The 23,005-nt window shown below is 40.4% G+C and overlaps 3 protein-coding genes and 1 long non-coding RNA gene across 11 annotated transcripts in view; 2 read left to right on the top strand and 2 right to left on the bottom strand.

The window, feature by feature from the left end:
* Positions 1–1,644: 1,644 nt before the first annotated feature.
* On the bottom strand, positions 1,645–2,764 carry LOC138412030 (uncharacterized). Its single transcript, XR_011244550.1, has 2 exons — positions 2,223–2,764; positions 1,645–1,832 (listed from the first exon to the last, which is right to left on the bottom strand). It is a non-coding gene; the product is annotated as an uncharacterized lncRNA (long non-coding RNA).
* A 14-nt stretch (positions 2,765–2,778) lies between these two features.
* Positions 2,779–6,797, top strand: LOC109634490 (lebercilin-like protein). 4 transcript variants are annotated; one of them, XM_069534456.1, is made up of 8 exons: positions 2,779–2,824; positions 3,288–3,392; positions 3,505–3,752; positions 3,976–4,218; positions 4,348–4,476; positions 4,824–4,857; positions 4,943–5,160; positions 5,359–6,797. In XM_069534456.1, exons 1-8 carry the CDS (start codon positions 2,794–2,796, stop codon positions 5,779–5,781), a joined length of 1,431 nt encoding a protein of 476 aa, XP_069390557.1. In that variant the 5' UTR covers positions 2,779–2,793; the 3' UTR covers positions 5,782–6,797. The 4 variants fall into 4 exon arrangements, with proteins under 4 accessions (XP_069390557.1, XP_069390559.1, XP_069390558.1 ...); XM_069534458.1 differs by having other exon boundaries at positions 2,785–2,907; XM_069534457.1 differs by lacking the exon at positions 2,779–2,824 and adding an exon at positions 2,932–2,963.
* A 985-nt stretch (positions 6,798–7,782) lies between these two features.
* serpinh1b (serpin peptidase inhibitor, clade H (heat shock protein 47), member 1b) lies at positions 7,783–12,191 on the bottom strand. Of its 2 annotated transcripts, XM_020095324.2 has the most exons (8): positions 12,034–12,154; positions 11,333–11,364; positions 10,141–10,290; positions 9,815–10,007; positions 9,398–9,668; positions 9,194–9,292; positions 8,871–9,103; positions 7,783–8,771 (listed from the first exon to the last, which is right to left on the bottom strand). In XM_020095324.2, the coding sequence occupies exons 3-8, from the start codon at positions 10,257–10,259 to the stop codon at positions 8,469–8,471; spliced, it is 1,218 nt and encodes a 405-aa protein (XP_019950883.2). In that variant the 5' UTR covers positions 10,260–10,290; positions 11,333–11,364; positions 12,034–12,154; the 3' UTR covers positions 7,783–8,468. The 2 variants fall into 2 exon arrangements, with proteins under 2 accessions (XP_019950883.2, XP_019950884.2); XM_020095325.2 differs by lacking the exon at positions 11,333–11,364 and having other exon boundaries at positions 12,034–12,191.
* Positions 12,192–17,657: 5,466 nt separating this feature from the next.
* gdpd5b (glycerophosphodiester phosphodiesterase domain containing 5b) overlaps positions 17,658–23,005 on the top strand; it is a 43,072-nt gene continuing 37,724 nt past the window's right edge. For 3 of the 4 annotated variants that reach the window (XR_011244558.1, XM_069534514.1, XM_020095233.2), the window contains exon 1: positions 17,658–17,983. The gene's annotated coding sequence lies outside the window, so the exon portion shown is untranslated. The remainder of the gene's footprint in view (positions 17,984–23,005) is intronic. The other variant, XR_002203062.2, reaches the window with a different exon arrangement.

The following is a 23,005-nucleotide window of genomic DNA, read 5'->3' on the forward strand; positions in this document are numbered from 1 at the left end:
GTCGTCGGCCTGTTGCTGTCTGTATTGCCTGCCACCTGATCTGCTAAGAGCCGACAATAAAGACTGTTACCAACTGTCCATGCTTGTTGTGCTGCATTTGGGTTCCAAAACCATACCCGTTACACATCCAAGACAGTCAGTAAATTGAAAAGATTATTAAATATGAACTTTACCTCAAATGATATTATACTCTAACTTTTTTGGCCTTACTATACTCTAACTTTTTTGGGCCTTAATATACTCTTACTTTTTTTTTGGCCTTACTATACTATGACTTTTTTATGCCTATTTCACTTTGTACTCCCATAATCTCTCTCTCTTTTTCTCTCTCATTTCAGATATCTCTGACCCCAGGACCTCAGGACAACAACTTTTACCATTATTGCTTTTATTAATTACAATATTTCAGTAATTAAGTATTATATGAGGGATGGACCCAGTGGAGGTCGCCAGTCTGTCGCAGGGCTGACATGGAGGGTCAACACTCAAGTGTTCCCGGTCTCTCTCCCCTCTCTTTCTCCCCTCTCTCTTTCCCCCCCTTTTTCTTTGCTCACCTCAACTGGTCGAGGCAGATGACGCCCACATTGAGCCTGGTTCTGCTAAAGGGTTTCTCCCTGTTAATGAAGGAGTTTCTCCTCTCCACAGTCGTCAAAGTGCTTGCTCATTGTGGGAACATTTTGGTTTCTCTATATTAATTTTTCTTGACCTTCTATAGAAAGTGCCTTGAGATAATGTATATTATGATTTGGCTAATCCCCGTCACCGAGCACGAGCGGAGTCTGTGGAGGAGTTTTCACTCACATGTCAATATCATCGTCTCGTTGTTCGGCTGATGTCCTGACGGAGAAGTGGAAGACGTCTGTGCTGCAGTGTCTGTGGTGAGTAAAGTAATGTCTTTGATTTACGTGTCAGTAGTGATGAGCAGGTATCATTGTGTTTGTACCTGGCTGGTTAGCTTAGCTCCGCTAACCTCCAGGCAAGATACCAGCAGTAACGGCGATGCTAACGGGAGGGATGGGAGTTATTAACCCGACATGAAGCGTTCACACAGCGGAGAGAGGAGCGTTAGAGTTCATGGTGATAAATCTTTTAAACTGAAGGCGACTGTGTGTTTAGTGAATATCATCAAGTTAGATATCTAACGTTATGTAAAGTTGTTCAGCTCGCCAACCTATTTGGCTTGACTACGTTACTGTGAGTAACTTCAGTAATAATGTTTTATTAGATTATTGGTTCAGAAATAACGTTAGTGCAGCTGCTGCAGTGTGAAACTTGTTGAGCTGAACTTTATTTATGAATGAACAGTTTACCTACCAGGTATAGACCTCTTTTGAAAACTTACTAACAATTAAAGCAAATTATTGCACATGATGCATTACATTATATATGCAATACTTTTAATGTGAAAGAACTCCATACTGCACATTCATTGTAGTAGACTGTTTAATCCCAAACCATATTCAGATACATATTTGAATATCCACAGAATAAAAGGATACAGACTTTGTTTGAAAGTAACACGTATCTCTGCAATAATGCCATACTTTTATGCTTCCTGTCATTTTATTAGGGACAGACGAACCTGAGGGACACAGCTGTGCTGACCGTGTTCTGTCTCTTATGGCAAAAAAGAAAAGACAACAATTTTTATCTAAGGTTTATCAAATCAGAAAGTAAAAGATGAACATTGTTGTGATAGTGTTAATTTTAACAACCATAATGGATATAGAAATTGACTCAATATTATTATCATGTTGACCAGCCTGAAGCTGCCGATCTCCACCATGTTGCTGCTGCCACAGTGGATTCTGAGGACATCAGGTGTTGCAGTGCTTCATGAAATGAAAAAGTTATGTTAAAGGATGTTTTATGGTGGTGTGTGGAGATTATAATCACATCTAAACTGTTATATAATTACACATCTGCACTGGGTCTAATTCACTGTGAATTCCATAACAGGCTAAAAAAAAAGAGGTTGTAATAGTAATTCTGTAAGTCTGTATCACATGCAGCTTATTAATATTAACTTATTAAAATTACAATCAAATGACAAAACACAACTCTTTACTAAAGCTAGTTAACTTGCTTCAGACGTGTTAAATAAACGATGAATTACCACAATAACATTAAAAACCACTTGTGGTATGTAAGTATATGTAGTATGATTATATTAATAAATAAATCAATAGGTTTTGTTGTTGTAAAGTTTCTGGGTAACTTACCTCTGTTCGGTTCGATGTTACGACCGCGACCATCCTGGAGCAACAACACCGCAGCGCTAGCCGGTTAGCAGTCGCGGGTAGCATTTAGCCTAGCTCCTTAGCCTGAGCTAACCAGGTAACGATAAGCTCTGTGGGCGTGGCTCAGTTGTCAGTCTTCACTCGGCCCGCCTAGCGTCCACTCGCGCGCCTCCTTTTTGCCCATTTATGGGTTAGCACGGAACTAGGAGGAGTCGGGCCCCGGCAAGATGGCGCTGGGTGAAACGCCCACTACGAGCCTCATTTTTGCTCTTCAGAAACCAACGGGTGACGTCACGGACACTACGTCCCTCTTTATATACAGTCTATGTTTGCCACCCACCTATAAATCGAACAACGAAGATTTAAACAAATAGATACAAATAGTAAACAATGTGCCCTATATGTAACATGCCTTTGAAGGTTGATATCATAAGCTTATGATAGCAACATATCATAGGAACTGTGGCTGTTTAAGATCTGTAGATATCATTCAGATTCTCAGCAGATCAAAGAATCAAAGGATCAAAGGAATAATATCCCATTTTAGGTCTATATGTCAAAGTGCACCGCCTCTTATGACACAGGTACAGGAATACAAGCCCAAGAAAAAGTTTGTTATCTTTCTATTATCAACAGTTTTTATTATTAGCATTTACACTCCCAGTTGGTAAGTAATCATTTTCAACACCCATTACATGGAACAAAGAAGCAGAACTTTATCATGCAAGTTGTGAATTTTGGGTATATAATCTGAGAATAGCTAACATGGTGACAATTAATGATTGACAAATCCAGTCAGCCTTTATAACATTTAGCAGGAACATTAATACATACAGAATTATTTTAGAATTCCTATTGGTAAACAGAATAATGTCAATATAAATATACGTGTAATCTATATATTAATTTATATTGAAATATACAATCCATTTATGAAATTAGTTTGATTGACAGCAGGCTCATTTAAGTTATTTATTGTTTTTATATTATAACAACAGAAATTATGGTCCTAAAACTCCTTTCACTTTCTGTACGGTACTGTCTTAGGTCTTCCTATTTTATTTTTGATGGAAAAGCACAATAAAGCCATGGATGTGAAAAGGCAGAACCTCAGGACTTTTCAAAGATCGAAACTATCTGGGAAGGGGAAAGGTATTCTATTCAAAATTATTTAATATGTGTGAGGTCCGAATTGTCTTGTTTTTCATAATGTAAATACATTGATATTAATTCAATGTAAATGCACTTGCCCCTCTCACCTCAGATACAAAAACCAGGAGAACTTTTCAAAACCAAGGCCTGAAGGTGCTTCGGAACAAGCCCCGGCAGGTTTCAAACCAAAAGACCCACTCTGAAGAAGTGCTCCGCATCCGCGAGCTGAAAAACCGGGGGTTGGATGAATTGCAGCAGCTGAGAGAGCTTAAAAATGACAACAGACTGCTGAAGACTCTAGTCAGTCAAAACAAAGTGATACTGCAGCAGTTCCCCAGTCCAGACAACCGAATTTTTAAGGTCTGTTTTTGCTGTTTATGTCCCTCTGTTGTCTCTCATGCTAATTTAAATCAGAATCATTACCAGTCTTTGTGTGCACAGAACTGTCAGAGACAAACAATACAGGGGATGGTGGTTTCCATCCTTAAAAATGGGAAAACTTTTATCTGCCTCATGCATTCAGTATCTTTCACCAATTCTCCAGTTCTGTGTTGTTAACTTGATAGCATTCCCCTATTCCCAGACCCTCACCAAATACGTAAACAAGCTCTACGGCCTGCAGACTTTGAGCCGTCAAACCCGTGCCTGCTCGAACAACACGACAGCCAAGCTAAACGCCGTAGAGGATAAGTTGCTGAACGCAAACGACTCTCTTCAGCACCTGAAGCGCCTCAGCCAGGATCACAACCTACTGAAAAAAGAGCCGCTTATCTGCATGATGGCCCAGGTCTTGGCCAAGTTGGAGCAGAAGGACACGAGGATAAAGGTACAAAGAGGATGAGAGGGGTGGTTATGGGTGTGTGGAAATATAGCATCTCAGCCACCAGAGCTCAAAGCAGTATCCAAAGCCCAAATATGTTATTATTATTATAACCCCTGTCTTCCTGTGTTCAAGGAATTGGAGAGGCATATTCAGTTGAGCCAAATCTGGTTCAATCACCAGTTAGCCAAAGGGAAATGGAAGTTCAACATAACGATGAAATGTACATGCCCAAAGCCTCAAAACCTCACCCAGGACATGCAGGTAAGTTGAAAAGACATTCTTTCTAGTTCTTGCTAAGATATCATAGGGCAAGCTTGAAATCTCTAAGATGCCGTGATTGGCTTTCAGTATATTCATGTCATATCCAATTAACGGGTCAAACTAAGCATTTATGGGAGAGTTAGATGTTTAATATTTTTCACTTAGTGCTTAGTGGTCACCAGTGATACAGAGAAAACTTAAAGATTGTTGTTTTATAGAAGCATTTTCGGAAAGATATTCTCAAATATAATAAAATAATTTTAAGGATTCGAATGAACTGTCACACCTTTGCTCATGTTGGATATCAGATTATATATTTAATGCAGTTTCTGCTTTTCCTTTTACAGGATGAAGCAAGTGAACTACAAACAGCCCAGATAGGTAAGATACAAGAAATATCATAGATCATAGAGATACAAATTAAAACATAACAAGATATTGTCTGAAACACAAATCTGATTCACAGCCAGCGAAAGCAAGGACATTCAAACTGATGGATCCACTGAGGCTTCAAGTCCTGTACAGTCTGATACTTATGAGATTGTGCAGCTGGATGAGCAGCTGGAGGAGGACCAGGAAGATGAGCAGCTGGAGGAGCATCTGGAGGACCAGGAAGATGAGCAGCTGGAGGAGCAGCTGGATGAGCAGGAAGACGAGGAAAAGCAGGAGAGCCCTGTAAACCTGGTATGCCATTGAAATATTGTCCCGTGTATTTTCAATTTTTTCTCAATGTATTGCAGAATATAATAATTCTAAAGCATATTTCTTTTGCTCTGAAGACTTTTCAGATCTATCATTTATGTGTTTCTTCTGTTGTCTAATAGGCTCTAAGATGTCTCTAAGATTCTGCTTCATACTAACAAAGCCTGTTTATCATTTCAGTATTGTTGTGACCCAGTGCAGGAGTCTTTGGATACTGAGACAGAGGATTCTTCAAATGTCCTGTCAGCAGAGAGTCATGTTGAGGATCCTGCTGTTGAAGAGGAGAGATCATTGTTACCAGTGGCAACCGAGGCACCGCTGGTGTTCCAGGAAAAGCAGAAACCACAGAAACATGAGGAGTCTCTGAAATTACTCACTAAAGCCAAACAAAACTATACATTCAAGCAAACTATAAATAACCTGCACAAAGGACTACCTGCCTACAGATGTGAGTATGTCAAGGACCCAAAGAAATCTCCAGCCGTCAGGAAGTGGACTTTTAAACCTCATCCAGAACAAACATCATCTGGGAAACCCACACAAGATGGAGCATGCAGTTCTCTGAACCTCGGACTGACAAATAAACCAAAAGACATTGACTAAACCTAACTCCCTAAAACAAACGGATTGTCACGCACACAAGGCAAGGGAGAACCCAAAAGCACGCCAACAGACAGTCTTAGTGTGGGCAACGTGGTTTATTGACCGACAGGCAGAGAAAAGACAGGCAGAGGTCAAAACCAGGATATCAGTCCGTACAGCAAACAAATCCGAAGGGGCAGGCAAGAAGGGAATCCAAAATCCAAGCGGGACAGCAGTCAGGTCAGGAACAGGCAGGCCAGAACACCCTCCTCTAGGGGGAGATGTACCTGGAAGGAGGTTAATGGCACAATCGTAAGGGCGATGTGGAGGCAAAGAGGTGGCCCGGGCCTTGTTAAAAACCTCCTTAAGATCCAGATAATCCTTAGGAACTTTTAACAGGTCTGGAAACTCAGAGGGAACAGTCAAACCAGAGGCAGGTGACAGGGCAGACTTCAAACAGATAGCGTGACAATGAGTACTCCACTGCAATATAGTTCCCGAAGACCAGTCAATGTGTGGATTATGTCTCCTAAACCAAGGAAATCCCAAAATGACAGGTTGTTGTGGAGCATTGATCAGGTGAAAAGAAAGAGTCTCAGTGTGATTACCTGAAATGGTCATTTGAAGGGGAGTAGAGCGATGTGTAACCCGGAAGAGGAGACGACCATCCAAGGCTGAGGCGTCGATAGGTTCCTCCAGAACCACCTGACCAAGACCCAACACAAAGGATGTGCATGTGTCAATATCGCAAAAGATTTGGAAGCTGAGAAAACTGTTGTCAGTTGCTGTCATCGGACCGCTGGAAACCCCAGATTTAATTTATATTTGATATTTTCTTCCGATTAGATAACATCTTGTGGATTAGGCAATAGTGCAATATGTTATTCTAATGTATAAAACAAATATTCGAACGAGTTGGAGAATAACAAATGTTCCAGATGACCAAAATTCACCCCTGAGTTAAAAAATACCATTTTCTACTGTGATAAACACAGGAAGCCATGCCTTAATAAACAGTCAGCTTCATAAAATTTGAAGGTGTTTTTTCTTGTCACTTCTTTTAATTCTAAGAAGGTGATTGTGATGAAAAATTTGTATAAAATTAGTCAATAACAAAATTCACTACTGATTATAAGAGTGTAAAAAAGTGGTTTATTGTGAAACTGTGGTTATTATTTATTGGACTACTGTGGTGGGGCAAATAAGACTATAGCAGCCACCATGTAATGAATGAGAAACACAGATGAAATGATACATTATACATTAAACAGGACTGGGATGGGACTCAAAATCTGAACTGTTCCTTTAATGTTCTATTAATTTCTTGAATTGTTATTATAACTAATTTCATTAGCCATATTTCTTTACCTCTTCTATACAATGTTCATATTATGTTTTACACATCATCCGGATCCCTACATTGTAATTTTACTCTTTACATCCGTGAGGGTGGTGCTACAGCACTCAAACAGAACTCCCTCCTCCCTCAGTTAAAAAGGGGTTTGCATCATTTTGAAAATGAAAATCATTCAGTATTGTTCATCAGGCTTTGACATATTTCTGTGATAGTGAAAATAAAAATAAGTGTGTTGGAATATAATTATGGTTTTCCTATGCTGGAACTGCTGGAGACAGCAGTTACCCATTCACCATGAGAACCATGCACCCTAACTTTGTCACAGCAGATTCTGCTCTCTCTCTGGTTAGATCAAAGATCCCACTCACATATTATTTAGGCTAGAGGTTGGAAGAGAAATGAACCATAAAGTCATCTGGATGTAGTCATGGCAGATTAGGAATATGAGTAAAGGGCAGCCACTGTCATATCGCTGCATTTCAGACCTGGGAGGATTGCCTGACCTCCAGCCAACTGGAAGGACTGTTATCCCTTTTCTTTTGATATGTTAACCCTAGCATACTCACATTCCTCTGTTCACCACTGCAGGAGACTGTATGAGCTGCCTTTTCATAGCATGCAGATATGCTTTGTGAAAAAAGAAAATATGACAAGCACACAGTAGGTTCCTTTTGTAAATTTTTATTGAAAAATGAACATATTATTTCATAATCACACAATCCCGAAAGCTTCTTTGTGGAAAATATCTTTATAGCAACAAAATGGCACAGTATGGCTGGCAGGTGAACATCAATTAAGCATCAAACGTTTGCCACATATTCCAGTGCAAGCTCAGTTTGTGCAGGGGAAAGATTCTGTGCAGTGCAGACAAGGCAAAATAAAAGGGGGGAGTGAGACCAAATAAAGCACAAGTAAAATAAAATAAAAATGTAAAATAACAAATAAAAAAGCTTGTCTAAAGATTTTCTTTTTTTCTTCAAACATTAAAGATAATGCAATAAAACGTATGTGAATCATTGCTGAACTAACACTGGCAAAAATAAAGTAGTAAAGAAAAAGAGATCATACTTAATATAAGCATGCTGTCTGCTGCAGCCTGCTGTTTCTTTATGGGACTCTCAATTGAGGCGTGTTTTGTGTTTTTCTTTAATTCAATCCCAGGGGGCTTGAGACTGAGACTTAATGGTCGCCTGGGAAGGTTTGATGTCTTAAAACAGAATGCTCAGATAATCAATCCACAGATTCTCTATTGGAATGTGCTCATGAGGTAACAGTCATGCCATTAAACAACCACACACAGGATCCTGAAAAAATTTCACAATGCTACCTGACACGATTGATGACGTCATCATTATAGCTCATCGCGCATCTTTTCTCCTTTAGGTCTGACAACTCTGCCGATATAAAGGATGGAGTTGGTCTTGTTGTCCTTCACCAAAAAGATGAAGGGATGATCCACGTAGAAGAGTTTAGGGTTCTTCATCTTTTCGGTGCCAAAGATGCTGGTGTCGAATGGATTTCCTTTAACGTCCAGCTCCAGGGCCGAAGCATGGAAGACGCTGGAGAGGTAGAGGTCCTTCTTTCCAGAAATGTTGGACAAGTCCGCCTTGGCTCTGTCTACAGCCTCGGTTAGCCCGAGTTCAGCCAGGTGTTTCTAGAGAAGACAGAGAAAACGGATATGCTCAAAACATGGTGTTCAGGTGATGTTTTTTCATGTATCTATGCTTGTGAGAACCATCATATCAACACTTACCTGCAGATTATGGCTGACTTCCAAAGAGATCTTGGGAAGAGAGATGGCCACAGCTCTGTTCTCCATCTTGCTGAGCCAAGTGTTAACCTGGTTCCTGGTCAGGAGTTTCTCAAGGCGATTCAGGGGCTCCAGGTGGTAGGGCATGATGAAGATCATGGAAGCCTGCTTCTGGCCCAGAGGCATGTTCAGAGCATAGATACGGTTCTCAGTGTCATCGTAGAAGTCGTACAGACCTGTGTGAAGAGCAGTCAAACAAATAAAATATTTCATTAACACTCTTCTTGAGCCAGACGATAATAACCAGCCATGATGGAGAAACTCACCTGTACGATGCATCATGGGAATCGCAACGCTGAATGAGCGAGTAACCAGAAAAGCACGACTGTCCACCATTTTGTCATGGAACTTCTCATCCCAGTGAGCTGTGGGACAAAGATAAGAAGACTCTGTTACAGCTCGGATTTCATTCAGTCATGATCAGAATTGTACAAACTTGGCTTTGAATCAAAGAGATTATGTATACTTACGCTTGAAGAACATGGCGTTGACAATCATAGCTCCATCTGGGTTTTCCATGTCTTTGGTGACCTCGGGAAGCTTGCCATCAGTTGACTTTGCCGCCCATTCATTGATGGAGTTCAAAGCGCTCCTCTTGTCACGGAAGTTTATTTTTGAATGGTCGTAGTTATAGTGCTGTTTGCTGCTTTTCACAAAATCATCAGCAAAGGAGACAGAGCTTGGGCCGTAGAGGCGGTTATTGATCTTCCAGGTGGTGTTGCGTGTCTTGGCATTGCTCACCTGGGAGGAAGTCACATATGATATGAGAAAATATAAACTGTGGGTCTATTTTGACGCCACTTGAGTAGAATAACAAAAGATTAGAGAAAATATAACATGTTGATTATAAGGTTCAATTTATGGTACTTTTATATCTGTGTACCTACCTCAGAGAGCAGCTCAGACAGTCCTGTGTGCAGATGCTCGTCCTTTAGCTTTTCGGCACTGAGGACAGTTTTGACCTGCGAGGCAGTGGAGGACTTTCCACCGAGAGCCACCATCCCCAGTGAGGAGGCCACCACCACAGGAGAGATGAGGATGTTCTCTGTGTCTTCCTTTTTTGCCATGTTGTGGTAGAGGCTAAAGAATTAACAAGAACAATTTTTGGGGCGTTTTCTAAAGAAAACAGTGCTTTTTCGAGTGCATCCAGACAACTCTAGGTTACACATGTATAGTCATCATTTTATAAATGATTATTGTCAGATTTACAGACCTGAAAGCCAAGTTGGCACTGTTGTCAGCCAGCATAATAGCATGGCTGCTCAGCTTCTTGTCCTCTGCAGAGGCCACAAGGGTCAGCAGACAAAGAGCTGCAACGTTAGTCACCCACATCCTGTCTGTCTCTGAATGCAGCTGTAGCAGCCTGCAAAAAAGAGTTAGATAAGTGAAGATTACTTAACTTGGATTGGTAAAATCAAATAAATCATGTTGTGAGTAGCATGCATTACTCCATGGAGTGTGTGTGAAATAAAAAAATATTCAGAACTATATATATTTTTTAAATCTACTGAGTAGAAAGAAGTATGAAGTTGCGAGGACAGAGACTGGGATGTGAAGTTGTGGTAGAGGCAGGGCAGGGCTAGCTCTGCCCACACAAGCTTGGGAATGCTTCGAATTTGAGGCAGACATGTTCCCCCGCCACGTCAGCAGCAGCTAGAGGCCCAGCCACTGTGTAGCTCTGAGTGCAGCTCTGTGAAAACTCAAGGCTATATCAAGATGGCTCTCAATTTTCCTGCATTTATTGTAATCGATGCAAACTTTTCTACATCTGCACATCTGATATTGATTTTAGGGCATATTCCTCCAAAGCCTGTGGAAAGGATCAGAGATCACTGTGTTTGATTCTGTAGTAGAACTCATTTCCCAGAAAAAAGTCTTTACCTACTTCACACTACTTCACACTGTATCTAACTGATCTCATAAAACAAAGAACCTTTCCTTTTTCATTTACAGCCATCAAACATTTGAATATGCTTCCAGTTGGGCTTAAAACTTGCACAGACTTTCACTCTTTCTCCTGAGGTGTAAACATTTTTATTTTGAGCAACCAGTCATGTCAACATTAAACTGACTGTGATTTAGATTTTGTGTTGAAATTTCAATGATGTGTACTCATAGATTTCTCTGTATAGCTGGTTGTGTGATAGAGAGGTGTTGTTGAAATAAGCTGATAAATGTGGCATAAATCATCTCTTCTCATTTTGAGATCAATGTTGTTGTGCATTGTCCTTGTTTAATAACGAATAACTAGATTAATAGTCTTAAGACTGTAATAAACCAATTTCCCTGATATGTCTCTACACATTTCTGACTTCAATCCACCACTGCAGAGATACATTGTCTTCATCTCTGTGCTTGAATACTTGTGTTACAACATATATTACTTTTGCATCATGTTAGGATACCTTGAGATGTTTTGATGTCTGCGATTTTCATTCTGAAAGACAAGAGGTGTATGTAGTAATCTCCACAGAGCAGTCAGTAAAACATTATTTATGCTCTGATTGAAACATTCTGTGACATCTGATTCCTCCGTCTTATTTTCCAGTTATTCATCTGTCAGAATTAGAAACGTCCAAGTTGAGGTTATAATGCAAGTCTGTTCTGCTTGTTCACATTCACACACAGGAAATGTTTTCATTGGCTGTGGTGTGTGACCCAGAAAAAAAGAGTTTCATCCAATCAGATGTGCCACAGTGGAGCAGCACTGATTTCTATAGGAGAGATGAACCTCCCATCTTCAGAACCGTTACAGATCCAGACTAAGATTGGGCCCATAAATCAAACTTTTTTCATTGGACATGCACTTAAATATATTTGAATGCTCAAAATAGCAGTGACCAAAATAGCAGTAACATGCGGGAGGCTAAATAATATGATAATCACGCTGGAATAAGTAGAAAAAGGATTTTAACCTCTATTGAGTTGTTTTCCTAAAAAATAAGTCCTGTGAAATATGCAGGTCAAAAGCAAGAAAAATAGCAGTAGATTTCAAACTGGTTAAAATGGAAAAATGCTGGACTGAAACTTTAAACCTGAAAAACAAAGCAGCGCATTCATCTTCTGCTCCCTCCTGAAAAAAAAGACCATTATCTTCCTTCCTTACCTGGCACAGATTCACTCTATGTGTCGCCTCTGGGCTGTGTCCTGTGAATGTGATGTAACTGCAGTTCCGTCTCCTGCTCTTTATACCCTGTGAGAGAACTTTCTAGAAGTGGGAATGGGATATTCAAATTAGGGGTGTCTGTGTTTTCCTCAGGAAGTTGGAGCTGGGACGTCCCACAGGCTGGAATGAAAGGGGTTGGCTGGAGTTGAATTCCTCAGCACTGGTCTGGACTCAGCTTTGAGACTTTTGCCACAAGCGGCTAAAAAGAGAAAGTCAGAGAAAATCTGATTGTGGATCAGTTGTGGTTTGCTGATGTGCAGAAATAGTGCTCAGCCTTCAGGTCCTCACACTCTTTGCTGACTCAATCTCCAACTCTACTTTCATCACATTGAAAAGATTAAGCTGAGCTTCAATATGAGTTGTTTGAATGCATGAGAAATCAGATAATGTGGAACGTTCAAGTTGTTTTTTCAGCAGTTGCAACTTGTGTGAGTGTGTGAGCCTCTTTAAAGACACTCCCCCCTCTGCACTCTCATTAGATGGGACACCAGAGAATGGAAGCAGTATTTAATTGTAGTACAACTTGCTGGATTTTAAATTAAAACATCCAGAACGTCAGATCAATCACTTGCATTTATGTTACTCAGAAGTTGCAAAGTTGCAACATCTCGAGCCCAGCCCCCGTTCCCACCCCCGTCCCCGTCCCCACCCCTGCCCCCACCCCCACACTGCCACGTTGGTCCTTCTCAACTGCTGATTACAGGGTGGATGAAGTATGGGGGTGTTGAGGAGAGCCCCTGTCGTAAAAAAATAAAAAAGCCTGCCCTGACCTGACCAGGACCTCCCATTTCAGTTGATGCAATATTGCTGTAAATAAAATATAGTAAGGATAGAGGCCCAAAGAATATAACCCTGCTCAGTCTCAACTCTTGTTTTTGCTGCTATCCTACATCTGCTGCTATTTTACTTATCCTGTGGATGAACATTACTTCCTATGAAATATTTTGCACTTCTCAATTATTTTTTGTGCTATTCTGGTTTGCAATACTCACACTCTATCTACCCTGTTCCTTTTCACTGTGTACTATGTCGTGTTATCAGGTCACTTGAGGTCATGTTGTGTACTTATATATTTTGTCTTCTTATATGCTTACGCAATGGATTAGAGAGAAACAGCTTTTCCATCCAGTCTTTGTCCTGTACATATGGCCGAATTGACAATAAAGTTGACTTTTGGTTTTGCCTAAAGACATGAGATTGATATTAAATCACTGATAAACAGTGTCAGCCGTAACGAAACATCTTTATAAGGAATCTACAGAATATAAGTATAAATGTGGCAGAATCACAAATGCTGTAAAAGGACAAAGCAAGACTGTAGATGGATAAGTTAACACTGTGTGTTTTCACAGAGGAATTCCATCAATCTCTTAATCCCCAAACTCCTCCTCTTTTACAGCTCTCAACAAACTGTCCTGACATGCCAACGGATGAGTAACTTGCCTTTTTTTTTTTCAAAAGAGGTACCCAGAAAGTTTGACAAATGTTTGAGGAAACATAATTTCCAAATCTAAACTCCAATATCGAATCATGTTGTAAACTCCCAGATGTTGTTAAACGTTAGTCATATGCTGGGGACATTCTCATAACTAATACATTTTGACTTTGTGAGATTCACAGAGCATGTTTGCAGCCTCTTCCCTGCTGTGGGCGGGGTTTAAGTCAGTCTGAGAAAAAAAAACAGGAGCCACAGCTGTGAAATTCCTCAGCTTGTGGAGAGTGGGGGGTATTTCTGGGTCAAGCAACTCTGGTCAAATCCCTAAGAACACTTAATCTCCATTTAAAAAGTGATCCTTTCATTGTGTTCCCTGAGAGGTATAAAGGCACAGACTTAAGATGGGGTAAGAAGAGGAAGCTCACGAGCAGGAGACAAAAAAATGATATCAAGTTACAATAAAAGGAACATACATTTACTGCATTGTCATGTTTGCTTAACATGAAAAGCTCCTATTATATGCAGCATTAGTGCAGACATGATGTTACTAGATATATCTCAATATAGTATGTGTACAGTATGTGTTTTGCAGCACTACAGCAACAAAAGAGAAAGGTTAAATCATTTCACTCATAAAAACAAACAAAACGAGGCTTTGCAGTTGACACCTCATCAATACGTGAATTAAGAAGTCAAAAGAGTAAATGACAGCACAATTTAAATATTCATAAAAATAACTTGTAAAAATGATTTAAATATGCCTCATAATATTCATCATATTGGACATACTAATAAGAGGAAAGACATCATGTGCTGGATGTGGGAATTTGTAAAACAAACAAACATTCTACATTGAGAACTGAGAAGTTTTCCACCAGTAGAAATGTGTGCTTGTGTGCAAACATTTTGTGTTTTACTTGCATTACTTGCATATTTTCAAAGAAAATAAACCACGCCACAAATATAATTTCATTAAAAGATGGAAGATCAGTTAAAAAAACTCAAAAGTATATTTTGAAATTTTGTTTTAATTTGAATGTAGAGTGAAGATGCCCCCTGGTGGAAAAAGTTTCCTAACCCCAATTGTTCAAGTTTGTATTGTTGCTTTTTCAGCAAAGATGTTTTAAAATGGAATAAAATGCATTTTTAAATCAGGATTCTTCTTAAAATCCAGGTTGCTGCAAGTTTTTATATTCCACCCCAAATATGCATAAGAGCAAAACTGAATTCTAAGAGTTCTGCAAGTAAAGTAAAGACACCCACAAACTCCTGTATGGTTTTAGGGAAGCTCTATAATAACTTATTCTATTTACAGTATATATTTATACTGTGAATATCTACAATATTAGAAGAAGTAGCTGCAAAAAATCTGAACTGTGAGTCAGACATAACTTGTACAAAAAACTGCCAGCAACTGTATTGTGGAGTAAGAACCACTAGATGGAGTAAAAACCAACCAGATAAATAACCACCACTGTATGTCACTGTCACTGACTTCTTCAGAACAAAAACCTGATACTCACAACAGATATTATTAATTTGTGGGTACGCACATGCAAACATCATAAAGTTACACGCTTGGTAAAGCGTGTAACTTCAAGGAAAAAAGTGAAGCTGCTCTGTTTAGAGTCAGTAGGAGGAGCTCTATACACAGTGATAAGATTGGTCTGATGTTGGTTACAAATATTATGTTGAAATTATATTAATTGGTCTGGTTTCCTAATTCCATCATATTAAATAAAAGTTTTCAATTAAAAATTCATGAGCTAACTGCTGAATCTCAACATTAAGGCCTTACTCTCTTATCCTGTGGGATAGTTATTCATACATGTATGCGATATAAACATGCATATTTCAGATGCATGCAGTTCTGTTCACACCAACTCCTTAAAAGTGAGTGCTGTTCAGATTTCTCTCAGGAGATTATAGAGGCCTTTGAAAAGATTGTACCCTCCTGCCACATTCCAACAGGCCTTCAAAGTCAGAATGTGCTGTTGTGTTGGCATTTTCACAATAACACAGTCAGAACTGCATTTTAAAATACATTCTGTCTCCTCTCAAACGTTATCAATCACAAGCATCTCCCTCCCGACCCTGGCTGCATCACGTGACACCACCTGCACAGGAGACCCCTACCAGCAGTCCTCCTCCTTCCTGCCTGTGGATGCTGGTTGGCATTTTAAAATGAGAGTTCAATCCAAGAACTCGGCAGCTGGAGCTTCTGATTAGTGCAAACCTGTGGAGAGAGGAGCAGGGAGGCCCAGGTCAGCCACATCAAACAGGGATATAGCACAGGAAATATCCTGGGAGGATCATTTCCCCTGCTCCCCCCACCTGTGGATGGAGGGACATTGTCAAGGTGTGTGTATGTCTCCGCGTGCATGAGTGGCTGCAGGGTTGTGAGGTTGGAGACGTAATCTCAACATTTGTTTGACTTGCTAGATGTTTGATCTGAATTTAAGAAATCCTGTAAAACAGCATCTACGCTTCAAGCACTTCATTTCCGTCAGAATGACGCTTATGAATCAGGCAAAATCATTGCACTGTTTCCGTGGTGATCAGTCTGAACCCTCCCTTCCTTTAACTAAAGCTCCACCTCCATTTGACATGTTCATGCTGACCAATTAAATGAAGCTCATCTGAAAATGGTTGAACACTTCGGACACTGTATCTGTGTGAATCATTTCACACATCAGAGACCTGCTGACTAACTGTCACTGTCTATGATGATCACCAGGGTCACACTAAGTTTCACTCCCTGCTCTCTGGTGCAAGAAATGCTTGAATGTGTCTGTTTCTTTGGTGCTGAAAAACAACGATAGCCACCATGAAACATGATGAGCTAACAATGCAGGAATAATCAAGTCTCACACAACAAACAGGAAACTAAATACAACACTCAATACTGTCTATACGAAATCGCACTTTAACATGAGCAGTTGGGGGAAAATGAACCTCTGATGTTCAGGAGACTTTGTCCATCTAATTCACCTTAATTATAATCACTGTAGTCATGCTTTTTTTCGCTGTAATCTTGCCAGTGGCCATTTTTGGACAGCACAGCACTGTCTGGATTCGCAACTCTAGGAGGGATTCAATTGTTTGGTTTTAATTAATCATTTAATAGTGTAAAAACAGGAGGAAACATCATCGTTGAAAGCTGAGACTTACTCACAAGTGGTTGAGCATGGGTGTAGGTGGCACTTTGTTTCCGAGGGCTCTCTCCCCTGATTGCTACAGCACAGTCACTGGCTACAAATAGGCCAGACAGCAGAGTTCTTATCCAGGATATTTTGAATTCATTTTTGTGGATAGTGGAAGGAAGGGAATTAACGAGATAGCCCATCTAAAAATCCCGAAATGAGCTTTATTTAGCTCAGAAAAAATGTCTCGCCTCTGTAGTTTGATCCACATTTATTTTGGTAGGGGATTGAGACATTGCGAGATACTTGTGTCTTTCAGTTAGATAGACAGGAATTTATCCCAGGATTTTACATCTCGTTAATTCAGAAAAACACACAACAAAATGTTTTTTTACTCATGAAAATCCAAAATTGTATCAATAGTTCAGAAAAACGAAATTTTTTCAGAATGAATTATCTTGTTGATTCAGTAACGCAGCAGATTTTTTTATCTCATTAATAACCGGAAAATGTGTCGTTAATTCAGAAAAAAATCTATTTTTTGAATTAAAAAAACTTAATTCAGAGAACTTCTCTTTAAAAAAATTAATTAATTGCGAAAAACAGATTTTCCTTAAATTGAATGCAGCAGGCTTCCGTAGATACCTGCTCACTCCTCAGACACGCTTGAAAATAATTGAATGTTGTCGCGTTCACGGCCCATCGGATTTTCTGCTTTCGCTTAGGGAAAAACCAACCGCTGATGGTAGTTCAGTGGAGTGGCCGGGACGTCTCTCCGCGCGTGGTGCTATAACTTTGTTACAGGACACCGGGAGGTCACTTTGAGAAATGAAAATACACCACAACAATTTTTAAATCCACGCGGTTGAACGGCGTGACCGTGAAGGCCGCGGTGGAGTCATATCGGGGACGCGCTGCTCGCTCCCTCACTACGGGAGGGCTGGGGCTTAAAGAGCGACCCCCCCCCCCCATCTCACTCGCTGCTCCCACCCACCCTCAGCGTGTGTCCGTGCCGCTGCCACACACACACACACACGCTTCTACCCGCAGACAGCACCGACAGAAGGAAACCGACCCGGGACGCAGTGAGGACACGAGACGGGAATTCTCGTAGCTGACAACCGTTCGTCCGGCTCCGTCTCCCCCCTCCTTTGTTTTCGGTGTGAAACTTCCACCGTGTCAGCAGCCTCGGGAGCTCCACCGGTGAGCCGCTCACCTCCACCCAGCCTCGTCCCGCCCGTCACTTCCCACCCGGGTTGTCCCGGTGTGACTCTCTGCTCGCCGGGGAGAAGTGGCAGCAGCCCGCACACAGGTGAGCGTGAAACACAGTTACTACACCAGCTCCCACCGCGGAACACGCTGGTGTAGTTGTCTTTATGTGGCACTTTCATCTTTATATGAATTAAATATACATGGAAAGATGTTCACATGTTAGTCTTTGGGGCTTTTGCAGCCGGGCTTCATTCTCTCTCCGTCTCATCCCTCGTGTCTGTTTCTTCCCCATCGGTCGCTCCTCATCTCAGCAGCTAACACTTATTGGTGATTGCTCTGAGCTCCAGTTGACATATGACATGTGTTTACATCCCACAGTTATGTAAAGTAGTATTTTAAAGAGATAAGAAGTTGTTTACTCAGAGATTCAATCAGTGGATGAGTCAGGAGACTGCAAGGCTGTTCTCTTGTTATCACTTTCAAGGATTCAAGGGTTGTGTTGTGGAGTGCAGTGCGCTGAATATTGCGTTGTTGAAGTCACTGTCTTTTTCAGTACAGTTGTCTATATGATCCTGTGTTGGACATTGGCCTTGAAGTGCAAATTACAACAACAAATAACCACAGCAAACAAGAAAAGGTTCATGTAAAGCAGTCAGCTGTTTCCTCATTTGAAAAAGATTGGCCAGTACATCCAGTGATGAGCCTTGTCGATAGCAGGCTGTGAGACGTTTTGTGATTTTACGTTGTGTTGTCTTTTTTAGTCATTGTGTTTTGTGATGCACTGTTTTGTTGTGTGATCTGCGATTTGCACTTCAAGGCCACCCTAGTAAAGAGACAGGCTCATTTCCTGATAGCAGCCATGACTGTGATTATGCAGAGCATGAGAATATAAATATAACTCTTTATATTCAAACTGTTCCTATTTCAGCTGAGGATCTTTGAGGAAATGTTACAAGAGTTGACATTTTGAGGTTGTCTGAAAAAATTCTAACATAACATACATGTCTACATGTTTCTTCAAATTTGATGGGATTAGAAAAGATTATGGGCAAGGTTATGTGCAGCCATGCTGAAACGACTTGGGGTTGTGTGAGAAATGCTTTAAAGATCACTCTTGATTTATACAATTCAAGCGAAGCGGTCATAAGGTGGTCTGACTTAATATTGTCTGTTTCTTTCAGTCTCAACTGAGGGTCTGCATAACAGGCATTTTGTTAATGACCTTTTTGAACTGCAACTTGTGCAAAGATGCTCTTAGAATAAAAATATCAAGCTGAGCATAATATGCCCCCTGTAAGAGAATAAATTGATGATAAAGAAAGATATAATAGAACAGTGGAATGTGGTGCACTGAATTCACAGCAGCAATCCCACTCACTGGTTCCCAACTCTTTTACACACAGCAGCTTTGTAGATGCATTTCTCCACTGGATATCTTTTCTGTTGTGGAGCTTTATCAGAGACACAATAGTTATACTGGGCAGGGCCTCCCTTTGCTCACAACCTCAGTTCGATGGCATGAATTACCCAAGACATTGCAAGCATTCCTTTGAGATTCTCCTTCATGTTAGAGTGATTATGTCATAACATTTCTGCAGATTTTACAGTTGCTCATGAAAGCAGAGATTTACTTTGGGGCATGATACGTTATTGTGCTGGGAGTAGCCACTAGAAGATAGTAAATCATTGCCATAAAGGGATGCACATAGTAACATGACATTCACACAGCAACAATCGTCTGTAGCATTCAAACAATAATTGGTATCAAAAGGGCCAAAGTGTGCCAAGAAACCAACCCATCAGCCTGGACTGTTGTTACAAGGAAGGTTGGGTCTGTGGCTTCATTTTGCAAACACTGTATTCGAATCCCATCATCTATAGCCTCAGTAGAAATCCATATGAGTTGGACCAGGCTACATTTTTTTCTGTCTTCAACCATCCAGTGTTGGTGACCCTGTTCCCACTGTAGCCTCAGATTTCTGTTGTTGGCTGACAGGAATGGAGCCTGACATTGTCCTCTGCTGTTGTAGACCAGCCTCAAGGGTTAAGGTGTTGTGAGATGCTGTTCTGCTCATCACATTTGTAAAGAGTTATTTGAATAACTGTAGCTTTTCTGTCCTTCCCAAACAGTATGACCATTGAGGTCATGCACTGAACCCCAGATATTGTCCTGAAATTATCTGGAGGGGCTGTGTCAGCTGAGTCAGACATTCTCAGAGAATGTCCTAGTGCACCCATGTCAGAATACAGGAGGATACTGTCAGGAGAATTCACAGCAAGTGAGTGGGCATGTTGATGACTTTTCTAACAGTGGGACATATGCAGAAATGAAAAAAAAAAGAATACAAATATCTCAAGATGAAAAATAGAAGCCATACATGTAGAAGACAGCAAAGAATATGTCAACTTTGAAAGACAAGAATATTTGAGAGCTTTTAGTGATAAGGGCCGACGCTGGTGTCTATGTGCTTGAAACAAAAATGTGATTTTCGTGGTGGAATTTATACATAATGTCCTGCCTTCTGTATGCTCTACCCAGTTAACACCCCTTCCATGAACGCCCTGGAGAGTCTTGTTATTGCGAAGGCGTCTGACCTGGACAATCTCCTGCTGCGTTATTTATAGGTGAAAGGCACCTATACCTGAAAATGGCTTATGTTTGATGTGAACATTTACTGAAACTCATGACTTGTATCTGCATGATTTTGTGCTCTGCACTGCTGGTACATGAGGGATTGCATGAATAAGCAGGTGGTATTCCTAAAAAACCTGCTCAGTGAGTTTAGTTGTGCTGTTGAACAGACATGCAGAGTTGGGAAGTATTCTTAAATAACTGCTTCCAAGTAAGTGAGTGGGCATGTTGATGACTTTTCTAACACAGGACATATGTAAAAAGGGAAAGAAATAGAAAACAAATATCTCAGGATGAGAAATGCTGCTTCTAAGCTGCTATTTAAGAAACATACCCAACATTCATCCTATGATAGATATAGATCAATATCTGTAGGTTATTTACTCGCTTCATATATCAGAAGATCTCAGATGATCAGTCAAACGAGTGGAGAGTTATCCAGAGGAAGACTTGTATGCTTCCCTGTAATTTTCATGCTGGCTCACTGTCACACGGTCATGTCTTACTGGCAGACTTGAACTGAACAGAGCCATTGTTATGATGTCCTTAATATCTGTGATTTTATGTCAAAATGTATGTTGTAATATCTTTCTGTTGATTGCTACCCTGAAGCAGGGAAGTCAAGACCAGTCCTCAATTTCTCTGTCTCACACCTGCATTCAGCTTCTCTGCCTTTATCCAGTAAGGATAATGAACCTCCACAAAGAGCTGGCACACTTTTGAAAACATTTGCTATTCATTTCCAGCTTCCACATGAAAAAAAAATAAAATTGATTTCTCAGTGGTTTCTCTGACTGAAGAGGGTTTGTAGAGCTAGATTCTGTTATTGTTCAGGAGTTGGTGTATGGATTTTATGTGTTGTGGAAATGGATGAATAAAAAAAAAAAACAGATGTTGAAGCACACAGTCATTCACACAAAGACGCCTTGTTTCTCAATGTTGAAAAGAACAATCTTACACAACAAACTGACTGAATATAGAATAAAATCAAATGATTGCACCTTTTTATCTGCATGTGATAACACAGGCTTGGTCAGTAACTTTCAGTCCACAGCTTTCAATATGTCAAAGATCAGAGTTGACTGGAGGACTGAGCTTAGATCATCGATTGTCCAAGAAAGTCAGAGCCTCGCCTTTTCCCCTCCATGTCAATCATGCTTTATATTTGCGATGCATAGCAGATCCTGTCACTGTGGACAAGTTCACTGTTCTACATGACACGTGACGGCCTCTGTCTCTACTATGGTTTGTCACAAATTGTTGTGAAATGGGCACCATCTGTTAAGAGCCAGACAGAATATATAGAAAGCTTACTTTTCTGTGCCTCACTTTATCTGTACAAGCAACATTTCCAGGGCTAATTACCATTAATTAAACCCCCATAGGAGCGTGAGAGGGTTTGGTTCACTGTCTTGCTAGTTGGCAACTAGAGCTGTCTTCAAAGCCCAACACTCAGACAAACAGGGAGGTGCACAGTTATTTTGTCAAAGCTGAGGTTCCCCTTTGAAAGACAGCAACAATACCTCCTTGGCTGGATAACAGGTCTGCTTATTTTTCTTTCATTCTTAGTGATATTCCCACCATCTGATATCCATCACCACAGAGTCCAAACATTGACCTCTGCAGCTGAGAAAATGTAAATTTTGAAACATGAGAATGAGCCTTTCTAGTTTTTCATATCTTCAGTGCCTCAAGTGTCTCTGCATTGCCAGTTATTATTAACTAATCCTTTGCATGGTATTTCATGATGTGAGCTCATTTCAGATAGGCAGTTCTATGCTTGTGTTGACCAATATTTTATCACTAGGGAAACAGTTTTGTGTAACCATTACTGCAACAGAATTAAAGAAAACAAATGTTCATGTGAAGAACACAAAGCTGAGTTTTTTATCTCAGAAAGCCAAGTTCACTGTGGTGGCTCCTGCCTCCTGGGCTCAGACAGCCGGTACAGGAGAGGACAGAGCTTGGTGTAATGTCAACACACAGATGGTGGTGAAGAGCCCTCATGCAGACCTACAGATGGTACCTTTATAAAACATAACAGTCCACCCACCTTTTTATTGGCCCCTTGCTCGTGACAGCTGTGGTTGGAAGAATTGTTGTCCTTTTACTGCATAAATGTATATAAAGATGGACAATATGACAGCTCCAAAAAGTGAAGCAAAATAATCTTTATTGACCCCTGACATATTTTCACACAAATAACTTATTGAATAAAGTGGTGACATTTTATATCTTTAAGGTGAAATTCAATGTAACAATATTAATTTCTACAAAAAAACTCATCTGACCATCTTTTAACACCAGATTTCAGCAACAGAGGAGGAGATTGTGACCATATTTTCTGCAACTCAACTTGTTGGCTGAGGTGTGATGTGGTAATTCTAGTATGTTCTCCTCTTTGCCATGAAAAACATTCAGACTGAGTGAACTGAGCCAATGGTTTTGCCTATTTGCTCACACAATAGAGCAGTGCTTCTGCATGCCACG

This window comes from Paralichthys olivaceus, chromosome 11, assembly GCF_024713975.1.
Source record: "Paralichthys olivaceus isolate ysfri-2021 chromosome 11, ASM2471397v2, whole genome shotgun sequence".
NCBI lineage: Eukaryota > Metazoa > Chordata > Actinopteri > Pleuronectiformes > Paralichthyidae > Paralichthys > Paralichthys olivaceus.

Bases quoted from the DNA above. Each gene is read 5' to 3' on its own strand.
- serpinh1b (XM_020095325.2), bottom strand. From the start codon at position 10,259: ATGTGGGTGACTAACGTTGCAGCTCTTTGTCTGCTGACCCTTGTGGCC. The intron at 9,669-9,814 runs GTAGGTACACAG...ACTTCCTCCCAG, and splicing joins TGTCTGAGCTGCTCTCTGAG to GTGAGCAATGCCAAGACACG. The intron at 9,104-9,193 runs GTGAGTTTCTCC...CTCTTCACACAG, and splicing joins TCCCATGATGCATCGTACAG to GTCTGTACGACTTCTACGAT.
- LOC109634490 (XM_069534456.1), top strand. From the start codon at position 2,794: ATGTCAAAGTGCACCGCCTCTTATGACACAG. The intron at 2,825-3,287 runs GTACAGGAATAC...GTACTGTCTTAG, and splicing joins CACCGCCTCTTATGACACAG to GTCTTCCTATTTTATTTTTG. The intron at 3,753-3,975 runs GTCTGTTTTTGC...CCCTATTCCCAG, and splicing joins CAGACAACCGAATTTTTAAG to ACCCTCACCAAATACGTAAA.